General features: G+C 45.8%; 1 protein-coding gene and 2 long non-coding RNA genes across 3 annotated transcripts; 1 reads left to right on the top strand and 2 right to left on the bottom strand.

Moving 5' to 3' along the window:
* The first annotated feature begins 462 nt into the window (after positions 1-462).
* On the top strand, positions 463-6,055 carry LOC134910512 (serine/arginine repetitive matrix protein 1-like). Its single transcript, XM_063918616.1, has 7 exons — positions 463-594; positions 2,727-2,905; positions 3,075-3,594; positions 3,672-4,178; positions 4,264-4,389; positions 4,465-5,546; positions 5,941-6,055. The coding sequence occupies exons 2-6, from the start codon at positions 2,729-2,731 to the stop codon at positions 5,148-5,150; spliced, it is 2,016 nt and encodes a 671-aa protein (XP_063774686.1). The 5' UTR covers positions 463-594; positions 2,727-2,728; the 3' UTR covers positions 5,151-5,546; positions 5,941-6,055.
* A 35-nt stretch (positions 6,056-6,090) lies between these two features.
* LOC134910513 (uncharacterized) lies at positions 6,091-7,164 on the bottom strand. Its single transcript, XR_010176222.1, has 3 exons — positions 6,865-7,164; positions 6,457-6,582; positions 6,091-6,176 (listed from the first exon to the last, which is right to left on the bottom strand). It is a non-coding gene; the product is annotated as an uncharacterized LOC134910513 (long non-coding RNA).
* A 76-nt stretch (positions 7,165-7,240) lies between these two features.
* LOC134910514 (uncharacterized) lies at positions 7,241-9,394 on the bottom strand. The gene is made up of 3 exons (XR_010176223.1): positions 9,195-9,394; positions 7,681-7,806; positions 7,241-7,398 (listed from the first exon to the last, which is right to left on the bottom strand). It is a non-coding gene; the product is annotated as an uncharacterized LOC134910514 (long non-coding RNA).
* Between the last annotated feature and the right edge of the window lie 8,497 nt (positions 9,395-17,891).

Here is a 17,891-nt window from a genome sequence, read left to right as displayed (position 1 = left end):
TGACTAATAAGCACATGAAGTTCATAAACGGTATACAGCATTAATTATTGTAATAAAGACATGTTATCACATTGCAGAGTGACATCTTTAATAATTTTGTGAAAAAGGTTCAGATGTGCATTTATATGCGTTTTTGGGCTTTTGTATTGTGTGATACTGTATCATGATATAAAATATCAAGTGCAATCTATGGGGTATATGCAATAGCGGGCGAATCGCGGCATTAGATCCGCCTCTGTGCGATTCGCCCGCTATCGCCAGCCGCAGCCCTGTCGCCGGGACCCTGGATTCACTATATTCAATGAAAAAACGATTCGCCCCTCCCGCAGGCGGATCCAGGCCAATCGGCGAGTAGTGGGCGTAATGAATTCGCCTTCCCGCCCAAAGCAGCCCTTTATTAGGGCTTGTTTGCTGCATGTGCTCTGCAGCCATTTTGTGAACCTGCAGAGAGGTGTGAGGAGGAGCAGAGCTAACAATTTGGTTGTTTGCTGTGGATATCTTTGGACACCCCAGCAGGCTTTATTCCTGGACAGTCAGGAGGATTCCTGTTACCCCGGAGCAGAGCCATTTTAGGAGCTTTTACTACATTTGTAGGTAAGTACCACATGTGTGTCTGGTGTTGCATGTATGTGTTTGTGTAGTGGGGGTTGCCATGAGGTGTACATGGGGTGTTTGTGTATGTGTGCATGTGTGCAGGTATGTGTATAGCCCCTTGCTTGTGTTGCTGCATTTTTAGGGAGACTTGTGTTTTGGGGTAGTTTTTCACGTTTTTTTTTTTTTTTTTTATTGACTTTTTTGGGTCTTCTATTAGCATTGGTGTACCTCCTGAGTGTGCAGGGATGCTTTCTGGTCATTTTGGGGTGTTTTGGAGCAAGTTTAGTCGACAGCCTGGTCGACATGTGCTGCTGACTGTTTTGCAAACATGTGTTTTTCCGCCTAATTTTGCTGTGGGGTGACTCCTGAGTGTGCAGGAATGCTTTCTGACCATTTTGGGGTGATTTGGAGCAAGTTTAGTCGACAGCCTGGTCGACATGTGCTGCTGACTGTTTTTCAAACATGTGTTTTCCCGCCTAATTTTGCTGTGGGGTGCCTCCTGAGTGTGCTGGGATGCTTTCTGGCCAATTTGGGGTGATTTGGAGCAAGTTGAGTCGACAGCCAGGTTGACATGTGCTGCTGATTGTTTTTCAAACATGTGTTTTCCCGCCTAATTTTGCTGTGGGGTGCCTCCTGAGTGTGCTGGGATGCTTTCTGGCCAATTTGGGGTGATTTGGAGCAAGTTGAGTCGACAGCCAGGTTGACATGTGCTGCTGATTGTTTTTCAAACATGTGTTTTCCCGCCTAATTTTGCTGTGGGGTGCCTCCTGAGTGTGCTGGGATGTTTTCTGGCCAATTTGGGGTGATTTGGAGCAAGTTGAGTCGACAGCCAGGTTGACATGTGCTGCTGATTGTTTTTCAAACATGTGTTTTCCCGCCTAATTTTGCTGTGGGGTGCCTCCTGAGTGTGCTGGGATGCTTTCTGGCCAATTTGGGGTGATTTGGAGCAAGTTGAGTCGACAGCCAGGTTGACATGTGCTGCTGATTGTTTTTCAAACGTGTTTTCCCGCCTAATTTTGCTGTGGGGTGCCTCCTGAGTGTGCTGGGATGCTTTCTGGCCAATTTGGGGTGATTTGGAGCAAGTTGAGTCGACAGCCAGGTTGACATGTGCTGCTGATTGTTTTTCAAACATGTGTTTTCCCGCCTAATTTTGCTGTGGGGTGCCTCCTGAGTGTGCTGGGATGTTTTCTGGCCAATTTGGGGTGATTTGGAGCAAGTTGAGTCGACAGCCAGGTTGACATGTGCTGCTGATTGTTTTTCAAACATGTGTTTTCCCGCCTAATTTTGCTGTGGGGTGTCTCCTGAGTGTGCTGGGATGCTTTCTGGCCAATTTGGGGTGATTTGGAGCAAGTTGAGTCGACAGCCAGGTTGACATGTGCTGCTGATTGTTTTTCAAACATGTGTTTTCCCGCCTAATTTTGCTGTGGGGTGCCTCCTGAGTGTGCTGGGATGCTTTCTGGCCAATTTGGGGTGATTTGGAGCAAGTTGAGTCGACAGCCAGGTTGACATGTGCTGCTGATTGTTTTTCAAACATGTGTTTTCCCGCCTAATTTTGCTGTGGGGTGCCTCCTGCGTGTGCTGGGATGTTTTCTGGCCAATTTGGGGTGATTTGGAGCAAGTTGAGTCGACAGCCAGGTTGACATGTGCTGCTGATTGTTTTTCAAACATGTGTTTTCCCGCCTAATTTTGCTGTGGGGTGCCTCCTGAGTGTGCTGGGATGCTTTCTGGCCAATTTGGGGTGATTTGGAGCAAGTTGAGTCGACAGCCAGGTTGACATGTGCTGCTGATTGTTTTTCAAACATGTGTTTTCCCGCCTAATTTTGCTGTGGGGTGACTCCTGAGTGTGCAGGGATGCTTTCTGGCCATTTTGGGGTGATTTGGAGCAAGTTGAGTCGACAGCCAGGTTGACATGTGTGGCTGATTGTTTTTCAAACATGTGTTTTCCCGCCTAATTTTGCTGTGGGGTGCCTCCTGAGTGTGCAGGGATGCTTTCTGGCCATTTTGGGGTGATTTGGAGCAAGTTGAGTCGACAGCCTGGTCGACATTTTGTAAGGGGCAGCCATTTTGTAAGGGGCAGCCATTTTGTGAGGGTCAGCCATTTATACATGTGTGGTTTTTTTTTTTTATAACAGAGATGTCAAGGGACAAACAAACCCGATCCGCCCCTTCCCCCACCCCCTCGGATATATCCCTGCAAAGCAATGAGGAGTGGGAGCCAACCCAGGAGGCGGATGCGACCGACCAGGCATCTAGTGACCAGCCGCGGTCGTCAAGGGCCCATGAGAAGTCCAAGAAAAAGCCTAGTAAAAAGGTACTTAACCACACCTGCAGACACAAATAGCATCAAACTTTACCCACTGTAGTTTGTGCAATGCCATGCACACCTACTGTAATAGGTGCGCAATGCCAGGGATACTGACACTCACAGGTACATACCGATCTTAATAAAATGTATTTTTATTTTTTTTTAATCCCTAAAGGCAAGAAGCCAGCCAGAGGAGCAGTCGGAGGAGGAAGCCTCTGGTGAAGAAGCAGGACAGAAAAAGCCGCGTGGACCCAGATACACTGAGGCGGAAAACTGTGTCCTAGTGGATTGCGTCGACAGGTCCTACGACGTTTTGTATGGATCAAGGGCACAGAAAACAGCATTTAAGGTAAAGCGGAACATCTGGGAATCCATCGCCAGTCAAGTAACTGCAATTTCTGGAAACCGTCGGAGCACCCAAAATTGCTTGAAGCGGTACAGTGATTGCCGCAGACAGACCAAGAAGAAGATGGGGATTCAGCGCCGACATGAGACAGCTACGGGAGGTGGCCCGGCTCTCAATTTGAAGTGGCTACCCTGGGAGAACGTTATTAGAAGGCGCTTGAACCCTGTCATGGTCGAAGGAGTTCGCGGAGGTGTGGACTCCAGCCGTCCTGCTGGCTTTCTCGAGGAGGAAGAACCGCCCAGAAGACGGAGGAAGGCGGGAGACCAGCCGTCCAAAAGGAGGTCTGATGGTAAGAATACATTCACATGAGCTGTAGTTCCCTTTAAAATTTTTGTATGTGCTAATGTGTTTTTTTTTTTTTTTCAGACAGACCTGCCCAGAGGACATCACCTGCGCACAGGACATCGCCAGCGCACGGACCGTTACCTGTGCAGCAGGCATCGGCAGCAGCGCGCGGACCATCAACTGCGCCGCAAGCATCGCGAGCACACAGATCGTCACCTGTGCGCCACAGTTCGTCATCGCGCAGTTGGTCACCTGTGCACCAGACGACATCAGTGCACAGACTATCACCTGTGCACCAGACACCGTCGGCGACCACACCACAAGATGGGCGCCAAACTACAGCTCCTGCGCGCAGGCCATCACCAGATCGTCGTCTCTCCAGGAGCTCTGGGACTGTGACTGAAGAGCCTCAAGACACAACCCTTGTGGACCCATCACTCGATCTGTTTGAGTCTACAGGGTTAACTGACGAAACTTTTCTTGGGTTTGAGGACAGCCGTGCAGATGTATCCAGCCAGACCCTTGAAAAGTCTTCCGAAACGAGGACAAGTGGAGCTCCTGGAGCAGCGGCATCACAGGATGGAGAAGGTTTGTTTGTTTTTTTGTGTGTGGGGGGGGGGGGCAGTAGTTGTGTAAAGTTTATCAACTTTTCCAAAATTTATTTTGCAAACAGTGGTGCCACGAACCAGCAGCGGACTAGCTTCGGGGGTTGGTTCGTACTTCAGGCCGGATCTCCTACAGGAGTCGTCAGAGGATGACGAGGTGGAAGTGCAGGAGGCTCCAGTTACTACATCCCTGCGTGAGTAAATTGAATTGTGAACCTTCCAAAAAATGTTTGTTGAATTTGGATAATATTGTCTAATTTTCTTTTCAGCTGCCCAAATGAATGTGGTGGCAGACATCCAGGAAGGGCAGAATCCCTCAACTGTTCAGAGGGTTCACACCCTGGCATCAGAGATTGGGACACGCCAGGATACATACACAAATGTTGTGGGAAGCAGACTGGACAACATTGAGAGGACAATGGAGAAAATGTCCAACAATCTGCATGAACTGCAGAAGACTATTTCCGACAGCACGGCCACAATACTACAGATCATAATTGAAGATCGTAGGGAGAATAGGAACATACTTAACATCATGTCCGATTCCTTGGTCAAGCTTGTGGAAAAAACCACATGTTTGGCAGAAAGCAATAAGAACATGTCGGATAGTCATCGACACTCCGCTTCCAGCCAACAGCTCATCGCAACCACACTGCAGATGATCTATGATAAGCTCCCAGAACCAGCTCATCAACACGCTGGTGATCCACCATATCCGCCGTCTCAAGCCACAAGGACGCATCGTACCCTTCCTCAAGTCCCATCCCAGTACAGTCAGTCACAGATGTACCAGGGATATACAGGGATGTACCCCACCCCCCAGATGCCTCCACCACCAGCCGCACATTCTTCAGCAGCATGGGCACCGAGGGCCAGTCGACATACTCCCCAGCCTCCCAGGACATCCACGCCCTATCAGGGGGAAGAAGAGGATCCGGACAGACTTCCACCATAAACCCGGTCGTATTATTTTATTTTATTTTAAATGTTTTTCATGTATCCCTGTCTTCCCCTCCCATTAGTTTGTTGTTTTTCTTACTATTGTTTTTTCTTTGTTGGGCTTCCCCACCCGTGACCGGGTACTACCAAGGAGCTTTGTGTAGGCATACATGCGCGGGCATGTATGCGGGCGCGTGTGGTAACGGATGAAAGCTCCTTGCGGCTACATGTATGATGGGCCAAAGAGCTATTCTGATACCCCCTTTTTCTTCAAAAAATCCTTTTTGTAATGATGTACTGTAGACTTTCATTGTGTGAATTTACTATTCACTAGTCTGTGTTTTTGACTTATTCATAGGATTTGTGAGGAAAAATGAAGTGGACGGAATAAGATTGTGTTGAGCGTACCAAGGTGAGTAGAACCAAATTTAATTCAAGAAACTTTGAACCGCATGCCTTTGTAGAACAACACCGCCCAGCAATGGCTCATGCTGGGCTGTGTTGTTCCACAAATGTTAGCCTGTCAAAGTGCTGACCACTGACGACACTCTTTCACTTTGAATCGCATGCCTTTGTAGAACAACACCGCCCAGCAATGTCTCATGCTGGGCTGTGTTGTTCCACAAATGTTAGCATGTCAAAGTGCTGACCACTGACGACACTTTCACTTTGAACCGCATGCCTTTGTAGAACAACACCGCCCAGCAATGTCTCATGCTGGGCTGTGTTCCACAAATTTTCATTGGAAAAAATGAACAAGTGTGTTTTTACTTTAATATACTTTTTTTTTCCTCTTTTCCCCACAGATATCTATATACACAAGAAAAGAATGTAAAGAAGAACAAACTATTTTTTTTTTTTTTTAATTAACTTTCAAACTTTATTAAATTTTTTATCTTCAATAAACTTTTAAAAATAGAAGTTTCCTGTGGTTTTTATTAAAATTTGTAATGCAGTTGAATTGTATGTAAGATTGCCCAGGGAACATCAGGGGATCTGTCTCTTCACGTCCACACCACTTAGGAAGGATACACCGGAAGATCTGTGGAAGAGAACAGTATGAGCTACCAGATGTGGGTAATAGTGTCACCCTGGGACAGGAAAGAAGAGGTAAATACAGACCACACAACACAAGCGGGTTGCAGCGGCCCAAATGCAACCCTCCTGCACTTGCATCACTACACATCCAAACATTCCCTGATCCAGCATTGCTGTTTCAGGGAATGTTTGGATATGTAGTGACGCAAGTGCCGTAGGGCTGCACTTTGGACATGCCAGGGTGATTTAGGACAAGTGAGTTTTGTTGGTCAATTGCATCTCACCTGAGGTGGTTGTCTGCTACATGGCGGAGGGTCAGGTCCACATCACCAGTAGGTCGCCCATGGAACATCGGGTGAAATGTCGTGTCTCCTCACATCCACGCCACTTGGGAAGATACACCGCAGTACCTGTGGAAGAGAACCGTTTAAGCTTTCAGGTATGGGTGATAGTGTCACTCTGGGGCTGAAAAAGGAGGTACATACAACAGTCCACACAACACAAGCGGGTTGCAGCAGCCCAAATGCAAACCTCCTGCACTTGCATAACTACACATCCAAACATTCCCTGATCCAGCATTGCTGTTTCAGGGAATGTTTGGATGTGTAGTGACGCAAGTGCCGTAGGGCTGCACTTTGGACATGCGCGGGTGATTTAGGACAAGTGAGTTTTGTTGGTCAATTGCATCTCACCTGAGGTGGTTGTCTGCTACATGGCGGAGGGTCAGGTCCACATCACCAGTAGGTCGCCCATGGAACATCGGGTGAAATGTCGTGTCTCCTCACATCCACGCCACTTGGGAAGATACACCGCAGTACCTGTGGAAGAGAACCGTTTAAGCTTTCAGGTATGGGTGATAGTGTCACTCTGGGGCTGAAAAAGGAGGTACATACAACAGTCCACACAACACAAGCGGGTTGCAGCAGCCCAAATGCAAACCTCCTGCACTTGCATAACTACACATCCAAACATTCCCTGATCCAGCATTGCTGTTTCAGGGAATGTTTGGATGTGTAGTGACGCAAGTGCCGTAGGGCTGCACTTTGGACATGCCAGGGTGATTTAGGACAAGTGAGTTTTGTTGGTCAATTGCATCTCACCTGAGGTGGTTGTCTGCTACATGGCGGAGGGTCAGGTCCACATCACCAGTAGGTCGCCCATGGAACATCGGGTGAAATGTCGTGTCTCCTCACATCCACGCCACTTGGGAAGATACACCGCAGTACCTGTGGAAGAGAACCGTTTAAGCTTTCAGGTATGGGTGATAGTGTCACTCTGGGGCTGAAAAAGGAGGTACATACAACAGTCCACACAACACAAGCGGGTTGCAGCAGCCCAAATGCAAACCTCCTGCACTTGCATAACTACACATCCAAACATTCCCTGATCCAGCATTGCTGTTTCAGGGAATGTTTGGATGTGTAGTGACGCAAGTGCCGTAGGGCTGCACTTTGGACATGCCAGGGTGATTTAGGACAAGTGAGTTTTGTTGGTCAATTGCATCTCACCTGAGGTGGTTGTCTGCTACATGGCGGAGGGTCAGGTCCACATCACCAGTAGGTCGCCCATGGAACATCGGGTGAAATGTCGTGTCTCCTCACATCCACGCCACTTGGGAAGATACAACGCAGGACCTGTGGAAGAGAACAGTATGAGCTACCAGATGTGGGTAATAGTGTCACCCTGGGAATGGAAAGAAGAGGTACATACAGTCCACACAACACAAGTGGGTTGCAGCGGCCCAAATGCAACCCTCCTGCACTTGCATCACTACACATCCAAACATTCCCTGACCAGCATTGCTGTTTCATGGAATGTTTGGATGTGTAGTGACGCAAGTGCCGGAGGGATGCATTTTGGACATGCCAGGGTGATTTTGGACAAAGGGAGTTCTGGGCAATCCATCTCACCTGTGTTGACACGCCGACTGCAACGATCTCCGACGAACCGAAGGTACCTGTCAAAAAAATCATACTCACCTTCCAGCGTCCAGAGGTACATCCAGGTCCAGAGAGATAATCCACGTACTTGGCAAAACAAAAAAACGCACACCGATCCAGCGGACTAATGAAAGGGGTCCAATGTTTTCACATCATACCCCTTTCTCCCAAAGGCCGGGACAAATTTTAAACATGTTTTTATTGGTGTTTTTTTTTTTGGGAATAGCAGATCTATTTATAATAGAAGGGATTAGGTACTTTTTTTTTTGGGGGGGGGAGGCACAAATATAATTTATATATTTTTTAAAATAATTTTTTTATTGCTGGAACGGTAAAATCAGGGAAAAAAATGGCGTGGGGTCCCCCCTCCAAAGCATAACCAGCCTCGGGCTCATTGAGCTGGTCCTGGTTCTAAAAATGCGGGGAAAAAATTGACAGGGGATCCCCCGTATTTTTAAAACCAGCACCGGGCTCTGCGCCTGATGCTGGTGCCAAAAATACGGGGGACAAAACGAGTAGGGGTCCCCCGTATTTTTAACACCAGCATCGGGCTCCACTAGCTGGACAGATAATGCCACAGCCGGGGGTCACTTTTATGCCGTGCCCTGCGGCCGTGGCATCAAATATCCAACTAGTCACCCCTGGCCGGGGTACCCTGGGGGAGTGGGGACCCCTTCAATCAAGGGGTCCCCCCCCCAGCCACCCAAGGGCCAGGGGTGAAGCCCGAGGCTGTCCCCCCCCATCCAATGGGCTGCGGATGGGGGGGCTGATAGCCTTTGTGTTCAAAAAAAAAGATATTGTTTTTTCCATTAGTACTACAAGTCCCAGCAAGCCTCTCCCGCAAGCTGGTACTTGGAGAACCACAAGTACCAGCATGCGGGAGAAAAACGGGCCCGCTGGTACCTGTAGTACTACTGGAAAAAAAATACCCAAATAAAAACAGTACACAGACACCGTCGACAGTAAAACTTTATTTCACACTACCGACACACACATACTTACCTATGTTCACACGCCGACATCGGTCCTCTTCTCCATGTAGAATCCACGGATACCTGAAAAGCAAAGTTCAATATACTCACCTCAGGGTCCAGAGATAAATCCACGTACTTGGCAAAAAAAGAAAGCGCATTTACCCGCACCAAAAACGGACTGAAAGGGGTCCCATGCTGACACATGGGACACCTTTCCACGATTAAGATCTGTCAGTGACAGCTGTCACTGACAGGTCTCTAAGCCAATCAGGAAGCGCAACTTCGTTGCGCTCACCTGATTGGCTGATCGCTGTGACAGCGCATCGCACAGCTCCCTCCATTATATTCAATGGTGGGAACTTAGCGGCTAGCGGTGAGGTCACCCGCCGGTCAGCGGTGACCGGCGGGTGACCCCACCGCTAGCCGCTAAGTTCCCACCATTGAAAGTAATGGAGCGGCTTTGCGAGGCGCTGTCAGAGTACAGACGGCGTCCAGCCAATCAGGTGAGCGTGGCAGTAGCGCTTCCTGATTGGCTGAAGGGACATCAGTGACAGGAGTCACGTGATGTCCCGGCATTCGGGGAGAGGGGTCCCATGTGTCAGCATGGGACCCCTTTCGGTCCGCAGGTCCGGTTGTTCGTTTTCTTTTTTTGCCAAGTCCGTGGATTTATCTCTGGAGCCTGTTGAGGTGAGTATATTGATCTTTTATTTTCAGGTATCCGTGGATTCTACATGGAGAAGAGGACCGATGTCGGCGTGTGAACATAGGTAAGTATGTGTGTGTCGGCAGTGTGTAATAAAGTTTTACTGTCGACGGTGTCTGTGTCCTGTTTTTATTTGGGTATTTTTTTTCCATTAGAACTACAGGTACCAGCGGGCCCGTTTTTCTCCCGCATGCTGGTACTTGTGGTTCTCCAAGTACCAGCTTGCAGGGGAGGCTTGCTGGGACTTGTAGTACTAATGGAAAAAACAATATCTTTTTTTTTGAACACAAAGGCTATCAGCCCCCCCATCCGCAGCCCATTGGATGGGGGGGGACAGCCTCGGGCTTCACCCCTGGCCCTTGGGTGGCTGGGGGGGGGACCCCTTGATTGAAGGGGTCCCCACTCCCCCAGGGTACCCCGGCCAGGGGTGACTAGTTGGATATTTGATGCCACGGCCGCAGGGCACGGCATAAAAGTGACCCCCGGCTGTGGCATTATCTGTCCAGCTAGTGGAGCCCGATGCTGGTGTTAAAAATACGGGGGACCCCTACTCGTTTTGTCCCCCGTATTTTTGGCACCAGCATCAGGCGCAGAGCCCGGTGCTGGTTTTAAAAATACGGGGGATCCCCTGTCAATTTTTTCCCCGCATTTTTAGAACCAGGACCAGCTCAATGAGCCCGAGGCTGGTTATGCTTTGGAGGGGGGACCCCACGCCATTTTTTTTTCTGATTTTACGTTCCAGCAATAAAAAAAAAAAAAAATAAAAAAATATTATTTTAAAAAATATATAAATAATATTTGTGCCTCCCCCCCCCCAAAAAAAAGTACCTAATCCCTTCTAATATAAATAGATCTGCTATTCCTAAAAAAAAAAAAACCAAAAAAAACATGTTTAAAATTTTTTAATTTGTTTTCACCCTCCAAAGTGTGGCGGAGTGAAAATCGCGAATTTGCTGTCTAAAAGCACTGCAGGCGAATTTCCAAACTTGAATTGAATATGCTGGAGGCGAATTGCAGCATCTGTACCATTGCAGAAAAGGCGAATTCGGAAAAAGGCGAATTGAGAAAACGCGAATTTTGACGGGCCGTTTTTTTGCGAAAAATGACTGCACTGCATAGGCGAATTGATTTTTGGAGGCGAAAACGGCCCGGAATTCGCCTTTTTTGCCAATTCGCCCGCTATTGCATATACCCCATATGTTAAGGGTAATCTCAAGTGAATTTAATTACATTGGCATTGGGAATATACCCCCTCCATATATCCCCTCCTTCTGAGATGTAAAAACCTACATTAATTGTCATCAAGATTAAAGTATTACATACATAAATAAAATGGTTCCCGGTGTACTATAACAAAAGAAATCATACAATTGTAGGACACACAAGGGACCATTTGTATATATATATATATATATATATATATATATATATATATATATATATATATATACCAGGTTATCTTCAAGACCCTAATGAGGGTCTCAAATAGAGGGCACTCACCAATCAGTTTCCATAGATAAAAAGATTTATTTAGACCATTGAAGTCATCACATACATGTCGACGTTTCGGCTTCGCAGAGCCTTTCTCAAGACCACCACAGGAGACATCTATTCAGCACGCCAGAGAGCAGCTGAACAGATGTCTCCTGTGGTGGTCTTGAGAAAGGCTCTGCGAAGCCGAAACGCCGACATGTATGTGATGACTTCAATGGTCTAAATAAATCTTTTTATCTATGGAAACTGATTGGTGAGTGCCCTCTATTTGAGACCATCATTAGGGTCTTGAAGATAACCTGGTATATGTGGAGGTTTATATAGGCCTCCTTGAGGTGCACCCCACTAATGACTGTGATATAGCTGGGAGTGCGGACATCTACAATGCAATATATATATATATATATATATATATATATATATATATATATATATATATATATATATAGAATATATGAACTCTTTTGAGTTATGGAAATCTGATTATATATGGCAGTGGTTCACGAACTTTTTTGAATCAAGGCACCCTAGAGTATCAGAATTTTTTTCATGGCACCTCTAGGCCAGAAGTTTCTTATTGATAAATTTAGAAATAAATATTACATTTAGTAAATTGTGTTTATATGTCATCCTTAGGGTCAATTGTGTGGTGAGGGTCAAGATTTACTTCTGTTTGTCCACATATTTTATGATTGACAGCCACAAACCCTGGTTTTGCCTATTACATTGATTGTAAATAATTTGAATTGGTCCTGGACCACCAACCTGAGGCACCCCAGAAAGTGTCTCGCGGCCAGGGTGCCAAGGCACACAGTTTGAGAACCACTGAAATATGGGATTATTATGTTGAATGATAATTGCACTGCACAGATACTTAGAGAGACACAAATGTATCACTCTGATAAAAACCCAAGGCTCTAGAGAGATTTGTTACAATCTCTTGTTATTAATGTAACCATTAAGGTATAAATCAACATCAGAGACACAACATAGAGAGGATTGATGGTTATGGAACATCTTATTATAATATAAAGCAATACCAGCAACAATTTTTGAATAAAGACAGTACAAGGCATTATGTTTTTAAAACATTTTTTATTCACACAAAATTATTTTGTTTTTCTTTTCTACACTTTATTCTATGTTTACAATTTGCTTAACCTTTGCTCGATATTACCCCGAACGGGGTATATATGATACATTATATGTGACAACAAATTAAATAAAATATACATGTCATAAACATGTATTGATATCCCTTTATATTAAGTGTATCAAAATAAAAGATACATTTTAATAAACCACTTGAACTTTATGCTGTAGAAGGGAAAGAGTGCACCCATATACAAATTGACTTTCTTTTTCTTGTTTTTACATATATATATATATATATATACATATATATACATATATATATATATATATATATATATATATATATATAAAAATTGTCCTATGCTACATACATTGACCTGCTTGCACTGTCGGTGCCTGATACTGTATACAATGGCTCTGTACTTTCCATTGCTTCATGACCTTTTGATGAAATAATTACTTGGAGATAAGCCATGTTCTATAAATACTCTTCACAGCTCTGTGCATAAAGAAACCTTATTAGTGCAAAATGAGTTATAGGCAAACTATATGCAAACTGTATTATTATTCTTGGGTTTTACTGTATATCTATTGTATATCATTTGTTTAAGGAAATAGTGCAGTTCCATAAATGGCACTAAAATAAGCTCATTAAATATTCAGTAACAATGACACATATCACATATACATGAATGGGTACCATGATAATGATGGGTAACACACTAAGGGGTAAATTTACTAAGATTCGTATTTTCCCGTTTGAGGTCAAAGTTCAATCACGAATGACATCGAAAGTTTAAATATGCAACTTTTTGAATTGATTACGACTAATTTACTAAGCTGCCGTATTCTGCATTTTTGGGTTTTCCGATGTCGATGTCATTCGTTTTTTTTGGCAGTGTTTTACGTGAGTGACTTGTAAAACACTGCCGACTTTAATACAATGAATCTCGGCCGGATCTGAGAGATCCGTGCTGGGCTTCATTGTGCACCTTGTAAAAAAAATAAAAAATGTTTAAATGTAAAAAAAAAATTGCGTGGGGTCCCCCCTCCTAAGGCAAACCAGCCTCGGGCTCTTTGAGCCGATCCTGGTTGCAGAAATATGGGGAAAAAATGGACAGGGGTTCCCCCATATTTAAACAACCAGCACCGGGCTCTGCGCCTGGTCCTGGTTCCAAAAATACGGGGGACAAAAAGCGTAGGGGTCCCCCGTATTTTTGAAACCAGCACCAGGCTCCACTAGCTGGACAGATAATGCCACAGCCGGGGGTCACTTTTATACAGTGCCTTCAGGGCCGTCTTTTCATATGGGCTCAATGGGCTCTTGCCCAAGGGCCCCAGGAGTAAAAGGGCCCTAGGCTGATAGCTGAGGGTCCACTCTTTCCAGGGGTACCAGATTTTTGAAAATCGGCCCTGGGGAACCGGAGATATCTGACTTCAAAGCAGTGGTCCCCATCCAAGCCTGTTAATTGCTCTTCCCAGCCAGATATCTCGAGTTCTGTCTAACTTAGAGTTTTTCTGAGGGTATACTACAAAAGCTGAGACTCTCCCCTTTCAGTGGACACTTGCAGCTTGTCTCTACTATGCCCAGAACCAGAGATATCAGCCTTCAAGCAGCTGGTCCCTGCTACAGCTCCACACGCATAATATGCAGTTTTATATTTTCGTTGGTGGATTGCTCTGGCTCCTGAACTCTGATCCTCAAGTCCCCAGTACCTCCTGAAAGGTGGGACTATCTGAAATCTATTTCCTGGAACTGGAGATATCTGCAGTAAAGCAAGCTGCCCTGACCCCCGGAAAATTATGAATATTAAGCCCACTCCACTATCCTCCCCTCCCCTGTGTATTAAACACCCCCTACCACCCTGGAAGTCATGTACCAGGGCCCCTTAATTCTACAGTTTAGTGTTCTCCTTCCCTCCCCATCTGTGCAGTAAAGGAGTAATTAGCAGAAATTACTGCTCCAGGTCCTACATGCTGAGCGAAAGATAGAACCCCCCTACCCCCCGCGGGACATCAAAGCTACTGCTGATAGCACCTCCCACCCCTATCGCTGATGAGTGGGTAGGGGCCCCAGTGCATTGCTGTGCCCAGGGGCCTACACTGCTGTTAAGACGGCTCTGAGTGCCTTGCGGCCGTGGCATCGAATATCCAACTAGTCACCCCTGGCCGGGGTACCCTGGGGGAGTGGGGACCCCTTCAATCAAGGGGTCCCCCCCAGCCACCCAAGGGCCAGGGGTGAAGCCCGAGGCTGTCCCCCCCATCCAATGGGCTGCGGATGGGGGGCTGATAGCCTTTGTGAAAAGTGAATGATATTGTTTTTAGTAGCAGTACTACAAGGCCCAGAAAGCCTCCCCCGCAAGCTGGTACTTGGAGAACCACAAGTACCAGCATGCGGCGGAAAAATGGTCCCGCTGGTACCTGTAGTACTACTACTAAAAAAATACCCCAATAAAGACAACACACACACACCTTGAAAGTATAACTTTAATACATCCATCCACACCTCCATATACACATACTTACCTTATGTTCCCACGCAGGTCGGTCCTCTTCTCCAGTAGAATTCATGGTGTACCTGTTGAAAAAATTATACTCACATAATCCAGTGTTTTAGGCTCCTCGGTAAATCCTTTTGTAATCCACGTACTTGTAAAAATAAAAAAACGGATACCCGACCTCGCACTGAAAGGGGACCCATGTTTTCACATGGGTCCCCTTTCCCCGAATGCCTGGAACCCCCTCTGACTTAAGTCCAAGAAGGTTCCATCAGCCAATCAGGGAGCGCCACGTTTGGCACCCTCCTGATTGGCTGTGTGCTCCTGTACTGTATGACAGGCGGCACACGGCAGTGTTACAATGTAGCGCCTATGCGCTCCATTGTAACCAATGGTGGGAACTTTCAGGTCAGCGGTGAGGTCACTTTCGGTCAACCGCTGACCTGAAAGTTCCCACCATTGGTTACAATGGAGCGCATAGGCGCTACATTGTAACACTGCCGTGTGCCGCCTGTCAGACAGTACAGGAGCACACAGCCGATCAGGAGGGTGCCACAACGTGGCGCTCCCTGATTGGCTGAAGAAACCCACTTAGACATCAGTCAGAGGGGTTTCTGGCATTCGGGGAAAGGGGTCCCATGTGAAAACATGGGTCCCCTTTCAGTTCGTGGTCGGGTATCCGTTTTTTTATTTTTTCAAGTACGTGGATTACAAAAGGATTACAAGCAGAGGAGCCTTCAACCATGGATTATGTGAGTATAATTTTTTCTACAGGTACACCATGGATTCTACTGGAGAAGAGGACCGACCTGCGTGGGAACATAGGTAAGTATGTATGTATGTATGTATGTTGGTGTGCATGTATGTATTAAAGTTATACTTTCAAGGTGTGTGTGTGATGTCTTTATTGGGGTATTTTTTTAGTAGTAGTACTACAGGTACCAGCGGGCCCGTTTTTCCGCCGCATGCTGGTACTTGTGGTTCTCCAAGTACCAGCTTGCGGGGGAGGCTTGCTGGGCCTTGTAGTACTGCTACTAAAAACAATATCAAACACTTTTCACAAGGGCTATCAGCCCCCCATCCGCAGCCCATTGGATGGGGGGGACAGCCTCGGGCTTCACCCCTGGCCCTTGGGTGGCTGGTGGGGGGGCCCTTGATTTAAGGGGTCCCCACTCCCCCAGGCTACCCCGGCCAGGGGTGACTAGTTGGATATTTGATGCCGCGGCCGCAAGGCACTGTATAAAAGTGACCCCCGGCTGTGGCATTATCTGTCCAGCTAGTGGAGCCCGGTGCTGGTGTAAAAAATACGGGGGACCCCTACGCTTTTTGTCCCCCGTATTTTTGGAACCAGGACCAGGCGCAGAGCCCGGTGCTGGTTGCTTAAATATGGGGGAACCCCTGTCAATTTTTTCCCCATATTTTTGCAACCAGGGCCGGCTCAAAGAGCCCGAGGCTGGTTTGGTTTAGGAGGGGGGACCCCGCGCATTTAAAAAAAAAAAAATTATAACATTTCCCACCCCTTCCCACTGATAAACATGCACGGATCTCATGGATCCGTGCATGCCTATACAAACACGGGATAAAAAAGCAGGTCTTTTTTTTTTAGCACTTTTTCACGATTTGTATTTTAGCACGGCAGTGTTTGGCTATTGTCGGCAGTGTTTGTGATTTGCACTTTTTAGTAAATTACCGATTTCTAGCAAATTGCAGGCGTATTTGACCGATGGTGTATTGGTTCGTGATTTTTTCAAAGGACTTCCAAAATATTACGAATGCCCTCATCACTGCCGTGATTTTTGCTTAGTAAATTACCGAGATGACACTTTGAAGAAAAAACGGTATCTCGGTCAAAATCGGGACCTTAGTAAATATACCCCTAAGACGTAAAGAAATATAATTTTTAAATAACTAAGAAACAATGGACTAAAACGACAGAAATAACTTTCGTAGATTTTGGTAGCAGAATTACTATGGCAGCAATTCACCCAGGGCCTGTTTGTTCTAAGCCATATAGATATAGGCTTTCTTATTCTCAGATTCCCCCATGTACTGTCAAATAAAAGTATTGTAGATGTCTCATTTTATGCAGTGGAGTTTCTATATTAAAAATGGTTATGCTTTTATTGGATTACTATATTACTTGCCCCTCGCAATTCTTTCAGTAAGCCTACCAGACTAGACAAAAGCGCTAGTGCTGGTTTTGGTTCCAGGGGAGGTCCCTTCACTTTTTTCTTTTAGTTATTAGCATGTTTCCGATAACCACACCTTAAACTAGAAATATGTAGTTTGGTTCTCCAGAAATCCAAATCCACACAAATTTTGTGGATCCGAACTGAACTAAAATCCTGCCTAGATCTCCCGAGGAAATCTCATCTGAACCGACTCCTGGTTCGGATCTACTCATGGTTTAAAATTTGTATTTTAAAGCCAAATTTCAGGTTTTGGTTTGCAAAAATTACATTGTTTCAGCTGTTTATATCGATTTTTATAAATTTTTATCAATGATTATTCATTTTTTTTAAAATAGATTTTTAACCGAACCAATAACCGAATTCCAAACCAAAACTTCTGAGGGTGGGTTTTGCCAAAACCAAAACATGATGATGAATTAGAACCAAAACCAAAACACGGAAGTCCGCACACATCTCTACTATAAACTAGAGATGTGCGGCGGACATTTTTCAGGTTTTCTGTTTTGGTTTTGGATCTGGATCTCCGTTTGTGTTTTGGATCTGGATTGGTTTTTCCAAAACCACCCTTTAAAAACAGCTAAAATCACAGAATTTAGTTTTTTTTATTCCTACAGCATTATTAACCTCAATAACATTAATTTCACTCACTCCCAGTCTATTCTGAATACCTCACAGCTCACAATATTGTTTTTAGGCCAAAAAGTTGCACCAAGGTAGCTGGATGACTAAACTAAGTGACACAAGTGGGCGGCACAAACACGTGGCCCATTTAGGAGTGGCACTGCAGTGGCAGACAGGATGGCACTTTTAAAAACTAGACCCC

Source organism: Pseudophryne corroboree, chromosome 4, assembly GCF_028390025.1.
Source record: "Pseudophryne corroboree isolate aPseCor3 chromosome 4, aPseCor3.hap2, whole genome shotgun sequence".
In the NCBI taxonomy this organism is placed as follows: Eukaryota; Metazoa; Chordata; class Amphibia; order Anura; family Myobatrachidae; genus Pseudophryne; species Pseudophryne corroboree.
Note: the sequence above shows the minus strand (reverse complement) of the source record. Positions and strands in the feature narration are given on the sequence as shown.